The sequence below is a fragment of the Hetaerina americana genome, unplaced genomic scaffold, assembly GCF_022747635.1.
Source record: "Hetaerina americana unplaced genomic scaffold, ioHetAmer1.1.p SCAF_17, whole genome shotgun sequence".
Taxonomy (NCBI): Eukaryota; Metazoa; Arthropoda; class Insecta; order Odonata; family Calopterygidae; genus Hetaerina; species Hetaerina americana.
This window is the reverse complement of record NW_027286730.1, coordinates 411,116-433,138: the sequence shown is the minus strand read 5'-3', so window position 1 is coordinate 433,138 and position 22,023 is coordinate 411,116. Positions and strand designations below refer to the sequence as shown.

The window sequence follows — 22,023 nt, the reverse complement described above, 5'->3', positions numbered from 1 at the left end:
AAGAACACCAAACGTGTAAAAAATTAGAGCATAACATCCCTATTTGCGAAGCACCTCATCGAAAGTGACCACAAAAGTGACTTTGTGACTAAAATTATCCATTTGAAAATAAAGGCCAGGCTCAAAGCTTTGGAGCAGTTGGAAATTTTGAAATGCATCCGTTGCAAGGGTGAACTTGCCAACAAAATTTTGTATCCCTCCCACTGTCCACTCTTAGACCTACCACTCTTCCAAGTCAACAATTGTTACTGAAAGATATAATTCTCTTTTCCTCCCAGCTACATTTTAATCTTTATACCCCATCACCCTCCCTTAATCACCATCTCTGACCAACCCCCCTCCATCGATCAGAGGGTTTATATACCAGGTTTCCTTCTATGAGGGCCACTTGATGATGATGTTCAACGTCAAAACCTGGGTCATGTTTTTAAATAAAGTGTGTGAGATTACAAAGTCAATAATTAAATTTCATTTCAACTCTGACTGTGAGTTTTGTATTCACTGAAAATTTTTGATATTGATGAAGCAATTAAAAAGCAATGAGATCTAAGATATTCTTTCAGAAAATTTTGCTTGTTAACACATATGTTAAAATGTATGCTTGTATTTCCATAAAAAAGTATAACTTCTGTAAATTTTCAAGCAGTTCATATGTTTCCTTCATTTTGAAGATTAAACAGGCAGTATACATCTTATATTTGGATGTGTCTTGGTACATAGGTTTTATGGATATATTGAAGACTCCATTTACAAAACGATTCTGGAATATTTCTTTAGACTATTGTTTCATAATGCCCAACTTGTTAAACCCATCATTTTTTTAAATCTGTCGCAAGACAGGATGAGAGAGGTGAATCTTGGAAAAGGAAAAGTGAAAGAATTATTATGTTAAGTTTTAATAATCTTGACCACCACAGTATTACATTATTAACTCACAACTGTAGAAGTTCACTTATTGTTATTACTCAGAAAAGTTATGAAAAAGGATAAACAATTTTAAATATAAACTAACTTACCGAGTTCCCTTTCTTAAACTCTACAAAACATCAATTAAAACATTGCCTACAATTTAATGAATGAGATTAAATGCCAGGGGGCATTTTTATCAAGGTGTCGTATAAACATAAGTTTTGATGCAAGGATTCACCCATTTTGAGGGTTGTACAACACCACCATGATTCTTCAGCCCCCCTTCCCTGACTTCAACATTCTGGCCACATCACACATAAGCCATCACCACTAACAAAACACTAATTTCCACCCACACCTAATCTAAAATGATCATATTCCAAATGTGATGAGCTATGACTCTTACCTTGAGGCACAGATGGGTACATAGGAGGTTGGGCGGCTGGCCCTTGGTTAGGAAACTGGGTTTGCTGCTGTGGCTGGGGAGGCTGCATACCTCCAGGCATGTGTTGAGCTCTCAGCTGTTGTCTGAAATATTTAAATTTGTCCTAAAAACATACCTATTTCTGTTGACATATCATTAAGACTATAATGTCATAGGAAAAAAAAGGCACAGCAGATTATTATTTCATACACAACAATAATCAGCAAAAAAAAGAAAAGCTAAACAGTATATGTAAAAATGCAAAATTATTATGACATAACAATAATTATTTGTCCCAGGTCAACATTCATATAATGAAGATGGAGTGTATAAGAATATTTCATAGGACATATCACATATATAATAATATACAAACAATAAATTTAGCCCACTTACATTTGCCATTTAACATTTAAGTAAAGGTCTTCAAAAAAAGCATTTTTTTAACATTCATTTGTGAATGTAAGACATTGTGGCTAAAATTTACATTTCATAGTAGACAATAAATGGTAATAGTCAGAGAAAATGGGTAGAAAATACACCGAACTAATTACGAAGTTGTTTGAATCCTTTGTGTTGTGAAAAGAGGGGCATGGGGTACTATTATGTTGTCCTAACACTTCCTAATTACAAGCATTTGAAATTACACAAACTTATGTCATTATCTTTCAATTGTCTCAAAAGCAACACAAAAGAAAATCTTCACCTATGTTATACATTTAAAAAAAATGTTCAGTCAGCTACTATTATTTGCATGGATGTTTTGCGAGACCTACACAATATTTTCTATCAGTCACCAATCTCTCTGAATATAAGCGATCACTAGATGAGTGATCTTTTTAACTAATATCCTCTACGTATTTATAACCACAAATCATCTTGCAAATGCTCATAATCACACGTCACACTCTCCCATGGTTGAAATTATATATGCCAGTTTTCCCTATTAAATCCATTGTTTTGATTGTTCTTTTGTCTCGTCTGCGAAGTATTGGACCCATGTTTCATCCATGATTATGAAACGGCACAAAAATTTGGCTTTGTCGCTGTGAAAATTTGCTTGACACTCAATTGAAACATCTTCACAACACAGGTTTTGCAACACATTTTTCATTTCAATTTCATTCAATTTCACAAGTATGAGCCCATCTTGCACACAGCTTTCTCATGCCCAAATTTTCAGTTTTGTGCGATGCACCACACCTTTTGCCTACTAATGGACCAATTTTCTCCATTTTCACAAATTCACTCAAAAAGTTCACTATTGATGGCTACCAAACAAATACTAAACAACAAAGCATCTTCAAACTTGAAACGCATGCTTTGTAGATTGCATACTTTCTAATACTGATATTTTTCAACCAACTACCACCATCTCTAGGTCAGGCCTAGTACTTCTGGGCCCTCCCTTGTAATTTTATACTGTCTTTTACTGCTTTACTCTGTAATTTCTTATGGATTTGTAATCTGGGGAACTACTAATTAAATCAATAATTTTTAGCTCAGAAAAAATTTTAATACTCATATGTAATCAACCTTATTGGGCCCTATTTCTGACCTCTTTTAGATATCTGGGAATATTAACAGTACCTTGTGTATATATCTATCGTGCAGTGACTTAAGCTGAGAAAAATATGAGAGACTTTACAATGAATAATATTTTTACTGGCACGATACCAGAAGATGTATGTATACATATACATGTGAAAACATCAAACCTACCTATGGTAGCTAAGGACCAACATCAATGTGCACAGCATTGTTTAACCATCTGCCTAACCATTTAAAAAATGAGACAAGAATTTCACTATTCAAGATGAATCTATTTTCTTATTTGGTTGATGAGTGTTATTATAGTGTAAATGAATACTTAAGTAAAACTTATTGCATATGAGTTTCGTGTCATAACATTATTTGCATTTCTATTTGGAAATAATGTGATCTACATCTCTTGACATGTCCTGTACACCTGGCATTTATTCTCAATACTGTACAATGTGTTTGCTGGACAAATAAATATTATTATTTTATGCAAACAACTATTTTTTAAATCGATTTGTATGCAGGGACAAATTTTAATCCCCTTGGGCAAAATTTAGCACGATAAAAAAAAGGGAATTCGTTATCTACAATCAGAGCCACAGAAATCACAACGATGATGGGCTTTCAACATATATGAGTTTCCAACAGTGAGTATAGTTATGAATAAATCTGTAATAGAATGGCAACAAATAAAATTTACTATGTACCATTTCATTATGTGTCATATACCAATTTCTGATTCGTCAAGTGAAAAGTAACTGTTATTATCAACTGTAACAGACTTGTAATGACATTGATATCCAAGTAACTGATGTTACTCAAAAACTAATGTCCAAGCCAGTCACTGAGTGGTCAGAATAAACACCTACTCAACTAACCTTTTATCTTCATTATTGAGCTTAACCTCACAATGTCCTTCATGCAGTCTTTTTGAAATTTCATTTTCACTTCCTCTTTACCTCTACCCAAATCGACACTTTTTTATCTGACTATTCAGACATCTGAAAAACAGTTGACCTATTTCAATGACAATACCTCAAATAACTTATAATCACTTACCGAATGAATTGCTGCCTCTGCATATTTTGGAAGGGAGCTTGAGGTTGTGCAGGTTGCTGGGTACTTAGGAACTGTGTTGTAGGATGCCTCATTCGTAACATGTTGGACAATGCCTGCTTTGATTGATTAACGGGTCTTTCAAAACGTGGGCCACCTGTAACTGCAATTAGGCACAAATATTTCAAAACATAGATAATCGTTTCATATACATAGGAAATAGCATCCATTTCTATTAAGTCGTTTCAGCATTTGGTAAATCATGAAAATATTGACTGTGCATGTGAATGAACTTGTTGAGCACATGATGTGGATATTTATGTAGCTTTCCGAAATGGTTATCTGAAAGGTTTCTTGTATCAATGGAAATGGGCGGAGGGGTGCACATAATAATACCATAATCGCAAAGAACGATCAAATTTGACTCATCAAATCCAAAAGCTTGAGAATATTTATCTTTTAATTTACTGAAATTACATCCAATGTAGATATGCAGTATACTGGATCTCAAATCAGAGATGCTCAATTTCATCATTCACTCAAATGCATCACATGCTAAGTAAAAAAGAACTCATAAATTTCATTTTTAAACATAGAGCCAATAAACCTACTAAGCATGAAGTATGCACGCAAAGTCTTCATGTATGAAAATGAGAGCTGTGACTTCAAATTACACTTTAATGAGATTTTTAAGACCGTACCCCAAAGTAAATTTCTTTATAAATGTATTCATGAATATTTGATATAATCTTATAGAGATGGATAGCACATGTGCCATTCAATATTCAGTGAATTCTCTAATTTAGTAACCTTACTAAATTCTAGATAAACCAGTGCAGCTTATTAGATTTTCTGTATGCAATTACACCGACTTTTTTTTTGCAAAGTTGCAAGAGAGGATGTTTTCCCAAGTCTGCCATAATTTGTGATATGGTGTTCAAAAAAAGGGTTTTAACATTCATTGACATTCCTACAGCCTCACTGAAGCCCTGCTGGTGGATTGAATCAACACTAACATAACTGAAAAAGAGAATCAGGGTTTAAACAATATGAATGAAAGGAATATTGTTTAGACAAATCAGTCAACGGTAATTTTAGAGGAGAAGTGAGACTGGAAGTAAACACATTCACCATTATGAACACATAAATTACAGCTAAGCAATCAAATACAGTGGGTTGCGGTAGTCCAGGGGTAGATCGTTATACTACTGTCTGGTGGGCCTGGGTTCGATTCCTGGGCAAGCCTCTCTGGGCACCTGCAGCTCCACCCAAGCTATGTGATTTTTTGGGAACCAGATCTTTCTAGGAAATCATAACCGGCACACGTAGAAAGGAACTGGCCCCCCTACCCTGATGTGCAAATTTAACATGCTGTTGGGTTTAGTACTGGGTGAACTCTACCATCACCTACCAAACTGACCTTTGGGTTGATTACTGCGTTAATGGTTTTTTTAATCGAATATACTGGTGTTGCCAGAATATTTGGAGCTATGCAATCAACAAATTTTCATCAAATCTGAGATTTTATGGTTTTCTAGCACATTCTCTTTGGGAGTAGGTATAAAAACATCCTCAATTTTAATCTTTCAATAGCATTTTTTGCTCTAAGGCACAGCTACATGATGATCTTTCACAGAAGTATTCAAAAGGAATGGACAGTCAAGGACACCCAAAAGAATGAGCCATGCACTCACCTGGTGCTGGAGCCATCTGCTGAGAGTAATACTGCTGCTGATTTCCTTGAGGTACAACTGGTTGCTGGGCTCCTGGTTGACGTTGCATTTGGGGCTGTCTCACTTGCTGTTGCTGTGCAGGTTGTCGTTGCTGCTGGGCCTGTTGCACCTGACGCTGTTGCTGTTGTTGCTGCTGTTGGACATTTGCCTGTGGTGGCCACTGGTGAGGTGGAGGAGGCTGGGCATTGTATGGTCCTCTACTAGGATCAAATCCCATGTGGTTACCCACAGTTTGTTGAAATTGCTGCAATGAAAATAGGAAATTGTACGTTAGATGTTACATAATACAGGTATACTGTACGTATAACTGTGATCACACTTGAAGGGTAACATATTGATAGCTGGAACTAGAGAAGTAACAATTTTGGGCAACTTTTGACTTAACATGTTAGATGTTTTTCACTGATATTTAATGTCAATTTTTACCTGTTAAAATTAAGCTTCACTCAAGATTAAATGTTTTGGTTAGCTCCTTGAATTACGTCATTGTCACAAGAGTATGTGTTGATGTTTTTTATCATGGCCTATGTTAAGATTCCAGAAGAGAAATAACTTCATTCTAATGCATGACAACTATTCAGCTTTAAACATTTTGGAGAGAAAAAATTATAAAGAAAAAACTTGTCATCACTGGGGACTTTGACAGTTGAAGTGCTGTATTTAAAGTTTAACTAGGTAGGATTACTGTTTCCACTAGTTACTGCATGTGTGAGTTGAATAAGATACATGCAATATTGTACAAAGCAATTAATGAGCTGCCATGCTAAATGTGAATGGCATTTAATTAGTAATATGGGGTAATGATTTCATGAATCAACTTTTAAATAAATTTCAAGGTATTTTTTAAGATTGTGACTTATTAAAGATATTTTTTCACAGCACTGTGGGTGTAGTCATGATGGTAACTTTAATGAAATAGTCTTCTAATGTGCATTAAAATGCAACAATTCCAAAATGTGAAAATCATTCATGGAATATGACACAATAGGCACGAGTATGAATATCCGTCGCAATGTTTGTATGGTATTAAATCATAAAATCTTGTTCCTTTAAAGCCCCTTGAATTACAAGGTGTTAAAGGATAAACTGGCTAACGCACTCGGCCAGATATTGAGGGATAAGGGTTTTGTATTCCAGTCAAGGCAAATGATTTTTACATTTTGAAATTGATGCATTTAAAATCAAGTTTGACCTAAGATCAACTTTTCACTATGATTTAAAAATGATTTAGGATTAACTTTACTATGTTGGTTTTTAAAAAAAACTTCCATAAATCTGACTGAGATGAATATTGTTAACTGCAAAAGAAAAAGTTAGTTCCGGGATAAATATAAATGAAGAATAATCAAATGTTTTGCTATAATGTTTAAAGAAATTAATAGAAAATTATTTTCTTTTAATCATCAAATAAATTTCACTTGCATTGATTGAAATTATAAACATGACCAGCATTTTTCTATGACCTACCAGTAACTCTTACACATCTATTTTGTCAGATTTAATCCATGAATTATGTTCCCCAAGTACTTCAATAAACAAAACATTAAACTTACTTAATTTGGAAAAAATATGTAAAATGAATATATTTTAGCATATGTCCTAAATAAATACAGTTATAAAGAAGAAATTCTGAATTATGGTGGTATTGGTGTGCCCTTTGCAACTTCAGAGAAATATTTTCAACAAAGCAAACACATATAGTCCAAAACTTTTTCAATAAACTTTGCGCAGCACTTACCATCGGATACATGGGTTACAACCATTGCTGGGTACATTAGACAATCAATATGATAGGTGTAGGATGAAGATCAATGTACGGTAAACATTGGCTAAGCAGTTTTCGAGAAAGAGGAAAGCAAAGTTTCATGTAAAGTAAAAGTCAAGAAACGAAAGCAGATGGAACAGTATATCTATAACTAGAAGTGTTCTGCACCCAAATAGTCGAAGTAGTATAGACATACGAAGAGCTGCACTGGGGAAAGAATTTTTCACAAAGAGGAGGGAATTGGTGACAGGGACATTTAGTAAGGATACTAAGAAAAGGCTCGTCAGAACTTTGATATGTAGTAGTAGTGGATTTGGTATGGTTTTGTACAGTGCAGATATGTGGTGGTCGAAGCAAGATGATCGACTAGATTGGAGGCTTTTGAAATTTGGTGAAGGATGGAAAAATAAAATAGATAAAAAGGAAAGCAAACAAAACTGTACTAGGCATGATGGTGAAGAAGATAAGGTTTTTAGGAGATATCCAATGGAGGCAAGAAAGATAAAAGATATTTTAATTAGCTATGGAATGTTGATGACTGTGACAGAGGGGAGAATGTCAGACAATTGTCACAGGGCCAGGAAAAGGATAGACATATAAGATGGAATGATGGCAGGTAGAATGTTTGTGATTAAACAAGGGTTTCTTGTTCTGTGTGATGTCAGGTTAAGTCTTTTGGGGTAAGGCTTAGAAATTTAGTAAGTTCTTCCACAACCTACTTTACACAGTATAATGCCATTTAATAATTTGATAGAATTCCTGCTTTCTTTTACCAGGGTGTCAAAAATGAAGAGTTTAAAAAGTGTTTTGAGCAGTGTAAAAAAGTTTGTACAGTTGTATTGATTGAAATCGAGAGTCCTTTGAGGAACATTGCAGTTTCAATGCGGACAAATAAATGCACATTTTTTAAATAAATTAATTCCAGTTTCTCTTGTTTACCTCCAAGAATTTCCCAGTCTATTGACACCCTCTTGTTTGAGAACTTCAGCTGCTTACCTCAATTTTAGAATAAGGAGATTCTTAGCAGCATTAATAATTGGAATTTAAATGTGATTCAATGACTGTGGTCATTGAGCACGGTAAACTCACCCAAATAAATTCAGGATATGACAACATGATCCCCATGAACAACAGAGGTTTTGAACCTGTGACTAAATGATTTGTTGGAACACAAATTACTGACTTTCTATTCTTAACATTTGAGGGAATAAAAATGAAACAATGTCAGGTAAGACACAGTCATTTCACTGACACATAAATATTTTGAAATTACAAATCTAAGAAAGAGTACATAACCTTTTAATAAGTAAAACATTCAGGAAGAACAAAAATGAAGTAGGATAACAGGTATGGCATGTAGGAATTAAATATGGTCAAATTATGTGAGGACTTCAGGTAGTTTTCAAGAGCTGCTCTTGTGAGTATTACCAACAGTTTCTTTAAAAATAGCTAAATTACACTGAGTAGGAGGAGATTAGAGCTTGACTAATCAAAAAACTATTACACCTCCATTTTAATCAGCTCATCATTACACATACTTTAATGATAGAAAGTGTGTTACACGTTTAGCACCCAAGAACCTCTATTAGCTACAATCGACGATCTGAAAATATATGCTTAAAAATACATGAGTTAAATTTTTACTGGGGAAACATACTAAATTATATATTAAGCAGGCATAAAATTTTTTCACACCTGCATTGAGGCATCGGCGGTGTTAACAGCGGGGACTCCAGCACGAAGGTGAGCAGCAGCTGCTCCAGGATGAGGCGGTTGTGGAGGGGGTGGGGGCAGAGTAGGCTGAGGGCGACCTTGTTGGGCCACGGCATTTGCTCCTGCCTTTGACCTCCGCCTCCTGGTAGGCTTGGCTCTTTTAGGGGGCACGACAGTTACAGTTGTTGAAGCCATCCCAGGAGGAGCCCTTGCAACACCCCCAGGACCCAATGCTCCACCCACATCTGCCAATGGAGTAACCCCAGGACCAGATGGTGCAACTCGACTTGGGGAATGGCCTGAATCTGGTGTCCCAGCATCCGTTTCTTCCTTTGGTCTGATACAGTACACACAAAGACACTGAAAAGAAATTTGGCATCATAAATTATTGCAAGCACACACTAAATTAGACCCCTTGCTCCTTTCATCCCTATTGGGTGGGAATACTATAGGTAGTGCTACACTTTGGTTTATCATAAAATATAAAACTGAACATATATCAATATAAAGGAAAGATTGGAAATTTGAACATGACTTCCTAGTTCAAGAAAATATTGACTATAGGTGGCTAACCACTGAAGTCTATCATATGTATTTTCTTTTTAAAAGCAAAAATTTTTAATGGATAAAAAAAATTGTGTTCAGAGAAGTTTCGTTAAAAGAAATAAACATTAGAGGTTTCCTTAAAGAAATTTACTGGAGGCAGCTTTTTCTTTCCAATTAACAGTTGACTCTTAATTAATGGGGATCAGGTTATTAAAGGCATAGGGTGTTAAAAAAATGGTCATTTTGTAAAAACAAAAAAAAATATGAATCATAGGTTTCCTTTTTGTAAGTGATGTCCAAGAGCCAACTGAACAGCAGTTCTTTTATTGTACTTCACTGCACGATAATGATACATACTAACTGCCAAGCTAAAGGTAGCTATTTTATAAAGACATCTTTATAATTACCACATATAAGCATATATAATTTAGAATCAGAGGGAGGGATCAAAAGAAAGAATGTACAAAAATAAATCATGATAAAGGCTTTTTCTAGTATGAGTGATTTCAAGTGTCAAACTGAATGCAATGCAAGCGAAATCCAAATTTATTGGATGAAAATAAATTATCATGAATTAGAACAAGGAATTACTGAAAAATGACCTATGTGACCCCGCATATTTTTGTTTTATCATTTTACTGTTCTTGCACCTACATATTTTTTTTCACTTGATGTAATCATAGATGCATTGTATGCACTTCACTTACAAGCACATTCTTATTATTTCAAAGCAAATAATATGGAAAAGTATGACTTTTTCTTTAACTATAGATCACTTCAACAAAAAACATCTGGAACTTCTAAGTTTCTCTCAGCAAATACCAATGCAATTTTGATTTGGTGATTATGGAGTAGTAGTTTTGAGGGGAGGCGACCGACAGCTAAGGTCATTTGCGCCATAGGGGAAGGACAGGAAAGGATGAAGGGTGGAGAGAAACCCGGCGTCGGCATTAGCCTACTCTTTACGAAAGGCGCCAAGGGGTCCGCGGCTTAACGTCCCATCCGACGGACGGCGTACTCACTCAAAGTGCCCTCCACAAAGCACCTCAAGTAGGGATCGAGATACCTCTGAAAAATATTCAACACCGCCGGGATTTGAACCCGCGCCCTCAGGGTGGGAAGCCAGTACGTTAGCCCCCGCACCATCTCGATCCCCTTTGGTGATTATGGTCCTGCAAATTAGTGAGCTTAAGTCAATTACACAATCATAGTTTTATCCACTGTGATTGATAAAAATACATGCTATATATTATTCTGTACACTTTATGCATAAAAATAATCCATAATTGCTGCCAAAAGGAGTATGGTTCAGTAAAGGTAATGATAAAATTCATAAAAAAACAACTGTAATACCTTAATAAGCAGAAAAAAAACACAGGGCTAATTATGGTGATGTCAGGGCCCTTAACATAACTTTTAAATAGTTGTACAAGTGCACAGGAATGAATGATTCTAGGAATTACCGGGATTTTATTATCATGAATTACTTTTTCCCTCGCCTTATGCATAAACAAGAGTCCACTGCATGCATCACATTAACTTTATGCACTCCAGCCAAAAATAAAAAAATCTTATCTTACCATTTTCTCCCTTGGAGGTTCTGGGTCTTCAACTGGCAATGGAGGTGCATCCAGGAAGTGTGACGGGGAGCGTAGAAGTGAATGCGTATGATACCTGAGTAATCTGTGAGTATCTTCATACCACAAAGGTCGCCTTTCCACTCTAACTGCACCAAACCATGCCCAGGAAAGGGGAGCTGGGTTTCTGTGACCTTCAAGCAGATCCCATGGAACCACACGGAGCTTTTCAGCTACTTGCAGCCCCTAAAGATACAATTTCGTAATTTGAAAAGAGTTTCAATAAGTTTCACAGCATGCAGCATCAAAGTAATTAGGATATTATTTGAGTGAATACAAGAAATCAGAGTGTTAACACTTAAGATTAATGGGACATTTTTGATCATAACCTTACCCCACCAAATATTTAAGGGCATTATAAAAGCTGATATTGACAGTGTGCACTATTGAAAATGAATATTTGCATGTAAAATTACGTTCCCAGAAAGAGTTCTTACTTGTTTCTTATCAATCGAATCAAATCCAGCAATCTTATTGCCTTTGGTGTCAGTAAGGAGCCCAACTGGTTCACAGGCAATCACTTCACGAGTTCTCTTAGGAAGGGGCAGAAGTTGTCTTATGTGCCGGAGAGATGGAGAAGCCCTGTCTCCCAGTTCCTATAAAATCATTACAAAGTCATTCCTTAGATAAATATGAAATGATAAAGGCCAATATTAAAATTTAATTAAAATATAAAAATAAGTCATCTTAAATGATCAACTAAATAATTGAAAAAAAATCAGCATCGGCAATGATATTTAATAATATATAATACTACATTTAGTTTTTCATAAACTTCTAAAAATTTTCTAAAATTAAGTATGTAAAGTCCTTCATATTCATTTCATTTTCACCTATATTTTAAAAGGGAGAAATTAAAAGTTAACCCTAGCTGTATAAATTTAAAGGGGCAAAAACGATAAACCTAATGTAATATACAAAGTAATTCAGTATTAATTTTACCTTTTTCAGCTTTTTGATCAGATTTTGGTAATGCTTTTTATTTTCATCTCCTTTCTCTGACTGTGAATCGGACACCAATGTTGAATGAATGAGAGTTGAAAGCATATCTATAACTGTGGTATAAAGCTCCCTGCAGAACAAGGAAAAATAAATGGATTATCATCTTGCTTTGCGACTTGACTTAACAATTTAACTTTGGGTGACAAATGACTTACGAATTATTGTTGAGATCAACAACTCCATGGGAAACAAGCTGAACCAATAGAATAGCCCAATCGGTGGTGGTAGTAGTGTTGCGCCGTATGGTATCAAACATACCTCCAACCAAAGAAAATCGCAACCGAAGAGCATCCTGCATCAAGACTCTGCTTCGTGTGTCCAAACCATCAGTGTTGCACAATCTTTCCTAAATATGAAACAACAAGGAAAAAATGATATAATAGCAATATTTTGCATGTATAAGCACTATTTTAATAAAGTAATGGCTTTTATCCTGTCTAGAGAATTAACTGTCGGTACATTTTGAGCATTGTTCAAAATTAAGAAAACAGTTACCTGCCAAACACCATGATCTTTTCAAATTTTGCACTGGGAATGTAACTCATGGTAACAATTAGTTACTTTACCGACTTAAAAAAAAACAACTCCCACTGAAAAATACAACAATATAAATTATCATTTGCATTTGAAAATCATTCCTGGCTATGTCTTTCCTTGTACGTATTTACTTATAATTCTTTAAGTTCTTCAACATTTACATGGATCTCAAATATTGCAACAAACAAACAGCCAATTTTTGAAAAAAATCAACTACCAGCAACTTATATAAACATTGGTACATCATCTAGGAGTATCATAATGATGTGAAAAGAAAAAGAAGTTGAATGTTCACGCAATATCTTAATTTACCTCAAGGGATCATGGTAATATTTGAGTACCAACTAATTTTTCTTCCACATTGCTTGGTCCAGTATCCATCACAATATGGTGCAAAAAATTCTGGAACATCAATAAAAAAATACTTTTTTCTACAAGGGTGGTCTGAAAACTTCTTGACCTTGCTCACAGATGGCATCACTACTGACATGATTTTTTTCTTTTATGTTGCTACAACTGTCAGTAGAAGTCATGTAAAATTACAAGCCACTCTTTCAAGCAGTTTGAATCAGTTGCAGTGCGCAAGTCACTAGAAATGGAAAAAGTTGAGTGTCATGTAGAGATAAAATTCTTCGTAAAAGGAGGTTTAATGCTGAGCAAATTTCTTTCGAGGATGGAAAATGAGCATGGGGACTTATCTATCAATTTCCATTTCCATCAAGAATAAATGGAAACCCAAGTTAAAAAATGGCTGAGTAAGCCTAAAAGATAATCCATGTTAAGGATATCCAAAAAGTGCAACCACACAGGAAATTATCAAAAAAAAGCATGATGTGATTTTGGAAGATCGGTCCATGAAGATGAGTGAAATTTCTAATATTGCTGGGATATCAAAAGAATGTCTGTTAGATTTTACATGAATGCACAAGACAAACTGTCCAAGATGGTTACCAGAAATGCTCAATGTGGATCAAAAATGCACTAGGACAACTCTTTCCAAACACTGCTTGGTGCACTTTGCAAAAAACAAGAGTGATATTCTGCATCAATATGTGACAGTGGATGAAATATGGATTCACTTTTACACATCAGAATCAAAACATCGATCCTTGCAGTGGATAGAAACAAGTTCTTAAGCTCCAAAGAAGGTGAAATTGATGTCAATGGTAGGAAGGTAATGGTTCCAGTTTTTTGGGATGAGAATGGAATTCTGTTGATCGAGTATCTTGAAAAATGTAAAAAAATAATTGAGGAGTACCATTCTAACTTTTCAATGAAACTTGATACAAAAATTCATGAAAGCAGACCAGCTTGCAGAGGAAAAAAGCTGTTTTCCTTAGGACAATGCACTTGCCCACAGAAGTATCTGGGCAATGGGAAAATTGAGGGAGTTGCACTATAGTGTGCTGTAACATACAACCTATTCCCTGGATTTGGCTTTCTTGGACTTCCATTTATTCCGAAAACCCAAATTTTCCTTGGGGTCAACATTTTTTGTTCAATCAATAAACAATTGCAGCTGAAGACAAATACACTGCAGAACTTCTAGAAGAACACTACAGGGATGGGATAATGTTACTGGAACACCACTGGATAAAGTGAATTAATATTAAAAGCGATTGTGTGGAAAAATTAAACTTTTTTGAAAACATAAATTGTCATTTTCATTATTAGGGTGAGAGCTTTTCCCATCACCTTAATACATACAAGAAGAAAACTCCTTCTTCCCTTAATATTTAGTCAAAGAAACAGGAAAATTAATGCCTAACATGGGTGTGTATTTGGTAAGCTATAGATTACTGCCCACTGGCTAAGCCCGTGATATCAATGCAACTTTTTTATAGCTTTCAGATTAAAACAGGGCCGCTTTTCAATTGTATTTTCCCCATCATTGAAATTCTTGCACCCTAAAAACCAAACATAACTATGAGCAATCAAATCTTGTGCAATATTTATTATGCTTTCAGAAATTATCACAGCACATTCTTTTCTGTGGTTCTCCTCGCTGGAGAAATTATATCATTCATTCGGCCAGATGTGATATAACGATAAGGGTTGGGCTTTGAGACTTATCATGTAGTTCTCTTCCCTTTCATTCAAAACATTGAAGAGAGACCTTAAGGGCAGACCTAATAACAAAAGTCATGTAAGTGGATTGAGCAAAAAATTTGTGCAGAGAATTAAATGTGTTAGCCACTGGATGGAAGTTTATGACAGTAACAGGTCCAGCTTCAAGCTATCGTCCTACCTCCTTGAGGCAAGGGCCATGCATTCTGTTTGATGACAGATGGCATTATGAACCAAAAGAGCAAACAAAAACTTGCAAGCAGTCTAACGAGTCAAGGCTAAGAACAGGCCCAGGAATAGAAGTTAAGTGATTTGGCAACAATGAGTTTTTGGGAAGAAATAAATCACAGAAATTTGATGCCTTACTAATGAAAACTCAGAATAATGATGTGAAATGTCTTGGAGAATCCAGAATAAATTATAATTTTATAAGTAGTGGGACCAGACCACGGTTTTGAATTTCATTGTAGACATTTCAATTCAACCAAACTAAAAAGTATGAAAAGATCTTTTGAACAGGTTGGTCTTAGTTTTGAATTGAATGGTAAATGCAATTATCTGGGATTGAAATCATTAGTTTTTACTGATTAAATTATGATGTACTTCTATAAAATACACTGCAATATGGAGGTTCATGATGGACTGTGTTGGATAATTGGACTGGATATTGTATAATTCGCTTAAACATATTCTAATTAGGTGGGCTTACCTAAGGTGAACTATCTCAATGTACTTGAAATATTCAGACCCTCTGGGAATACAGTACATAAATACTATCAATAAAGTACAGTTTAATGAATAGATACCAAGGAAAATATAGGCCCCTTAACATTTATCCCTTAGTAGTTATAGCAGATATATGTACATTTAAAAAGGCCATGACAACCAACAGATGATAGTGTCAATTTGTGACACTAAATAAAGCCTATTCAGGGTAGAAACAGAATTATCAACATGTTACCTCCCTAAAATATTAAAAAAAAGGCTATAGGGCTGGTAATCATAATATTTCTATTTTATTCAATCTTAAGATATCTAAAACTGTGCTAATAAAATCTAATGAAGTTAAATAGGAACAATTCACCAATTTTCCAAACATTTCTTGTGCATATGTAATTCATTTAACTGGCTTTCATTTATTAAATAACAAGATCAAATAAGTTCACTTTGAGGCAAGACAAAAATGTAATTCCAAATGTAAAATTATAATGAATAATTAGTCAACCATGCATTATAACTATGAAACACATATCCACCTCCACAGTTAATTGCCAATTTTAGAATAAAATAACTTACGTCTTTCGAAAGAACAAGGAATTGATTAAGTTGTGAGTGTAAAGAAGCCAGAAGACCTTCACGCTGATCATCTTGACCCCCAAGGCACGTGAGAACAAGCGAAAGGAAAGGCTGATGGCTGAGCAATGAGGAACCACGACGTGCTCCTCTTTCACGATCTCTCCCACGTGAAGACCAATTCCCACTCTCTAAAACTTGTCCTACACAGGATAGAAATACAATTACCAACATTATAACTAACACAATCATTTAAAGAAAAGTTTATTGAGCCACTTGTATAACTTTGTATTTCTGGCTCTGCCATTCTTTCTTAGAAGTTCTTTAACCTTTGAATCTGCTCTTATAAATGGAGGAATATTAATGGGAATAATATGCCATGCTTTCAAATACATTTTTCGTACATGTATCTCATTAACTTCCCCCAAACTTTGTTGTGTTCACTTACTTCTGAGCGTATAAAACAACAGGACATATTTTACCTGTAATGTTTAGGGCCAGAGCCTCAATGTTTGAGGGACTCAGATGATACCATTATTTAAAGGATAATTTATCACAAAATTAAATTTTTTCCGGTACTAAAAAACAAATGATTGATTTTTATCAAATATATTCATGAAAAATTTTATTTATGATGCACAATGGATTCAAATATTTCTTTTTAGAATATTTTTATAAGTTTGTACAATTTAAAATGATATTTTTTGCACCCATCAATTTCAAAATTACATCATTTTCAAGGTGAAAATAATTTTCTTTAACCCAAAAAGTATATTATCATGTAGTAAAAAATCAATTTAGGCCTACAGGAATTATATTACTCTCTTGGCAAGAAATTTTATGATAATATTCACTATTATCTATGAACAAGTAGAATTTATTTTAGTTTTCACAGTATATATTACTTAAGAAGTGATTTTACGCAGGTAAATGTTGTAAGATTTGGGAAAATTATGAATTTGCATTTTGATGAAGGTAGTTTATCATAGCAAAGAAACTTTTCAGTCAAATGACCACTACACAATGTGAATACTCAGGTATCATTAAAAGATATGATGAATGAGAGAAGAGGACAATGGGCTGTTTGAGCATAGCAATCTTAATACAATAAAACTTATGCTCTGTATATATTTTGTTTTATTCACTTTTATTTAACCACTCAACACTTCCATCAAGAAGTAGATGCTACCATTGTACTACACTTTCTACTTCTTACAAAATTCCACCTCTTGTTGAGCCTTGCCAGCCCATTGCAAAGGGGACGGTTTGAAAAAAAGATGCCTCAGAAAACCAAATGGTGTTTCAATAACTTTTGCTACGGCTTTATATTTCTAGCCTTTTCTCCAAAAAAAGTTTGAATAGAAAAAAACTTCACATTTTCTGTGCAATTAATCAATAATATATCACAAGCTCCAAATTAAGGAAATTGTAAGTGACCATGAGAAAAAGTTTTTTAGATGCATGTTACAAACCTGCAACTCGCAGAACACGCCCCTGAACAGCACCTGGAAGTTTTGACACAAGAGGAGCCACTAGCCACATTGAATTTGCTTTCCCAGCATCAGAACTGAAAAAAAAATCAATTTACCTATGAGAGTGAAAAATGGACTCACATTTTACATCATCTTAAAATACCAACTCACAAGGTCCATTTCATTTCATTATTATGATTTCTTACATTAGAACTATTTTCACTTTCTACGTATTTAAAAAGGGTGGCACCAATACTCTAAACACTTTTACTTTCCGATATGGCGCCATTGAAAGGTGCTATCTACACATACAGACCACCATTTCACCCATTTTAGTGGCTTGGGCTCTCCCTTCTGGAACATGCCTATTGTGCAAGTAGCACGTTTAGTTTGGTCTGTACAAAAATCAAACAAATACCAATGGTTGAATTCCTTACATCCAGAGAAGTAAGTCCAACTGAAATCTATACACACAAAAAAATGTTTATGATGACAATTGTAGCCATTGAAACACAATTGAGGAGGGGGAACTGACATTGCTGAAAAGTCCCAAAGTGGTTGTCAAATAATGACAGTGACTACAGACAAGATGATCTGGATTGACTCACTGATCAAAGAAGATTGTTTCATTAGGACACATGGATTTAGCCACACGATATGAATTGGAAAACCAGCAGTAATGTCATACTAAATTCTTTTCAGGATTTCTGATGGCTCAATAGATGACTCATCCATCATCTTCAAGGCTAAATATGACTGAAAAGTCATTCATTGAAATGTAGGCCGCAACGCATTATAACTTGGTGGAAATCCCAAGAAAAATTCATCATGAGCATATGCCGGGAAAACATCAGATCCTTCTCCAGCTGTAATGACCATTATTAAGGAACTCAACAACAAAAAGGTTTTTGTCCAGTGGTTTCGAATGTTGCTAACAGATGACTTATGCCCAGAAAAATGTGCATGGAACTTCTTAAGCACAAAGAGAGTTAGAGAGAAGTTTTTCTGTTGTGTGTGCATAGCCACATGTGATGAACTCTTGACTTCAACATTGTAACCCTGATATGAAAGCACATCAATAGAATGGCACTACAATGAATTACATTCACTGCTAAAAAATAAGTCCAAATGACATTCTTCAGCCAGCAAAGTCATGGTGACTTTTCTGAGACAAAGATGAAGCAGCTTACAGGTTGAATTCTTGGAAAGAATCTCCATGATTAACTCTGATTGATATTTGTAAGCACTGAGTAGGTTAAAAACATGCATTTGTACAGTTTGGACTGAAAAAAATGGATGAGAATCTTCTTCTTTGTGGCAACATATGACCTCACACATCTACACGCAAGGGGGGTTACTACAAAACTTGAATGGACTCTTATTCCTCATTGCTCTATTATCCTAGATCTGGAAACCTCTGTCATCTCTTTGGTCCACTGAAGGATGCATTCCATGCATGAAATTTTGCAGTCAGTGAAATGCCAAAGCAAAGTGTTAATTGGTAATTGGTAAATTGGTAAATAAAATGCAAATATTTATTAGCATATTCAGAGATGAATCAATGGCTTTTATGGAATTAAAAGGGTGTTTGACCAACGGAAAACTTTGTGGAATAAAATAGTGCGTTCATTAAAGATTTATTATTGTTAAGTGTAACATTCGTATTTACAGAAAATATATTTTTTAGACAAAAACTTGGGCAGTATCACTTTCACAATGTCCCGCATCAAATGGAGTCGGGTATTCTGGAAAACTGACTAACATTTCTCAAAAATACATATTTCATGGTTAACTCTTAACTACTATGATTGTTCCCTTATTCACATGGATGAGAGAAAGAATTCAATAAACTTTATGAGGGCACTCTAACTGATCTTATCATGACATTTTTAAAATTTTAGATTTTTATTGAAATTATAATTTAGGTTACATGGCTCACCCTAAAGTAAAACTTTCTTGAGATTACTTTACTATTTAATAAAAATTGAAAATAATGGGAATGAAATTCATGATAGAGTTCAAATAACTGTAGCAAAATTAGGAAGTTGCAGACCTATGCAAAATAATGATAATTTTAAATCAAATTCTTGACATAAGTTTTTAATTTTAAATTTCATATAATTTTATGCCAATTCTCAGAAAATACCAGTGTTGTATTTATTATCTATATGTATTAAAGAAATGAATTAAGCTCATAGCATTTGTAATAATTACATTATTTCAGAATTCTAAAATAAGGATGCAATCTCAAGGTTTCCCTTCAGAATAGATTCAGAAAACAATACACCTCTTTAACCATACAAAGTTGCTTGAAGCTTCAAGAAAAGGATACAGAAAAAGAATGCGAAAATCTAGTCATAATGTCCTGTCTTATGTATCTATAGTTCCTTGAAAAATCTCTAGACTACTTAAGAGAGACATCATTGAAAAACCCACAAACCAGCACCAAAACTAAGAGACCAACTCGCAAGAGCAAAGGAACCATTAGCCTAATGACTTCTGAGGTCTATTAGATCACTTGTCAATATGATTAAGTGTTATTGGGATAGATTGGCCAAATGAATGCTATGGCACTTAAGGACCATTAAAAATATTTCAGGCTTGGACAGTGGGAAAAACCGGAGAACACAGAATCAGTCTAGCCCATACTACTAAATGGAACAAAACAAAGATACTCAGCCATTCTATGTAACTCATGTGACTGTAGGCCGAAGGAATGGAGAGGAGGAATTTCAACTTAGATTCCAGACCTCTCAACAATGACTAGAAACTCATTTTGAAGAAATTTCAAATTCTAGGATAATGCCCTCTCCAGTCAGGAGGCACCCAAACCAAAGTTGGACAGCTGACCAGCCAGGAGGCCCTTGACCACTGGTAGAGTGCATATAAGGGGTCCAAAATTGATGACATGACATTAAACCCTGAAAATTATGAGATGGCTATGGAGAATTTAACTCAGAGGAGGTCCAAAGGAGAGTTCACCTATAAGTATGTAATCTTTTACACAAAAAAGGTACATTGAGTTAACTCCAATACATACATTTATGTGCCATTAGAGTTTTGATACTTGCCTTAAGGGCAAGTAATACTATATTTGGCACTAAGAAATCTAATCATTTGAGAAATCCATTGGGAAATTTAGGAACATTAACACATTTACTCTAATGATACTCAAAATTAGACTCATTTCATTTGAGGATTACAGATGAAATTTGGAATTCATAAAATAATATTTTTATGATGACTTTTTTTAAACAGTTAGCCTGCATAGTGTAATTCATATACAGGGTGCCGTGGTTATCTCCGGACAAATTTCAATTTGAATTTCCCACTATATCATAGTTCCACTGAAGGTTGTCATTGGCATTCTTGAAAGCTATAGGCAACTAGTAAACAGTCATAACCACAACATGGCCTAAATGTTACATACAAGTATGGAGTACATTCGAAGAGCCGTTATTATTGAAAGTGTTCGTACTGGGCATTTGCCGAGTGAAATGGTTTGATTCTTCAGGTACCCCAGATCAACTGTTTACGATATTATGGTTAAGTATAATGCTACGGAGAAGTCTAAGGAAGGTTTCGCTGACCCCACGAGGAAACCTCATTCGAGGAGACGCGTGTCATGAACTGCGGCAGTCATTGAGATACATTTAAATACATTTGCTTTTAACCAAAAGTTTGATTTGTCCAGATTTAAGCGCCGTACCCTGTATGGCACAATACCAATGGATATGAAATTGGCATCATGACCTCAAAAAATTACAAATTAATAATTGGCAGTTTTTATCAACTCACCAGCCTTTACGTTGGCTGTTTGATGTCCCATTGGCATGTGTCGAATGGCTTTTTCTTTCAGAGCTGCTTCCAACTGCAGTTCCCCTTCTACGACTTCCCTCTGACACCATTTCCGGATCTTCTTTCCCTCTTGAGCCCACTGTTCGTGCAGGAGGGAGGTCAGCCTCCATTCCTTTGCCCCCCAGATTCCTCTCTTCAGTACTGCGGGTACTATCACCTCCACCGGACACCTAAACAGTCGACACATTGATACAGAATAATTTTCAATATTCAGCATCAAAAGTAGGCACAGAGTCAGGATTCATTTGAACCCTATTAAAACAATGAATTCAAGGTTCAAATGGAATCCCCAAACAAAACCATTTAATCTTGAATCCTATATTTCTGGGATGTATGTACCTCAACAACCCCAGTGTGCAATGATAGCATACTACAGTTACCTCCATTTTCATTCAATCCAGACACAGATCAGTATTGGAGAGGGTAGGCATAAATTGAACCATTCTCCTAATTCTAATATTTGAATTTT

General features: G+C 35.0%; 1 protein-coding gene across 1 annotated transcript in view; it reads right to left on the bottom strand.

The window, feature by feature from the left end:
* The window catches only part of LOC139687106 (mediator of RNA polymerase II transcription subunit 12-like protein), a 74,013-nt gene that overhangs the window by 6,129 nt on the left and 45,861 nt on the right, over window positions 1–22,023 (bottom strand). The window contains exons 29-39 of the mRNA XM_071584221.1: window positions 21,495–21,724; window positions 17,697–17,791; window positions 16,228–16,427; window positions 12,483–12,673; window positions 12,268–12,397; window positions 11,763–11,921; window positions 11,269–11,511; window positions 9,125–9,502; window positions 5,626–5,908; window positions 3,935–4,094; window positions 1,316–1,437 (exon numbers count right to left, since the gene is read on the bottom strand). Of these exons, the coding sequence (XP_071440322.1) occupies window positions 1,316–1,437; window positions 3,935–4,094; window positions 5,626–5,908; window positions 9,125–9,502; window positions 11,269–11,511; window positions 11,763–11,921; window positions 12,268–12,397; window positions 12,483–12,673; window positions 16,228–16,427; window positions 17,697–17,791; window positions 21,495–21,724 (2,191 nt within the window). The remainder of the gene's footprint in view (window positions 1–1,315; window positions 1,438–3,934; window positions 4,095–5,625; window positions 5,909–9,124; window positions 9,503–11,268; window positions 11,512–11,762; window positions 11,922–12,267; window positions 12,398–12,482; window positions 12,674–16,227; window positions 16,428–17,696; window positions 17,792–21,494; window positions 21,725–22,023) is intronic.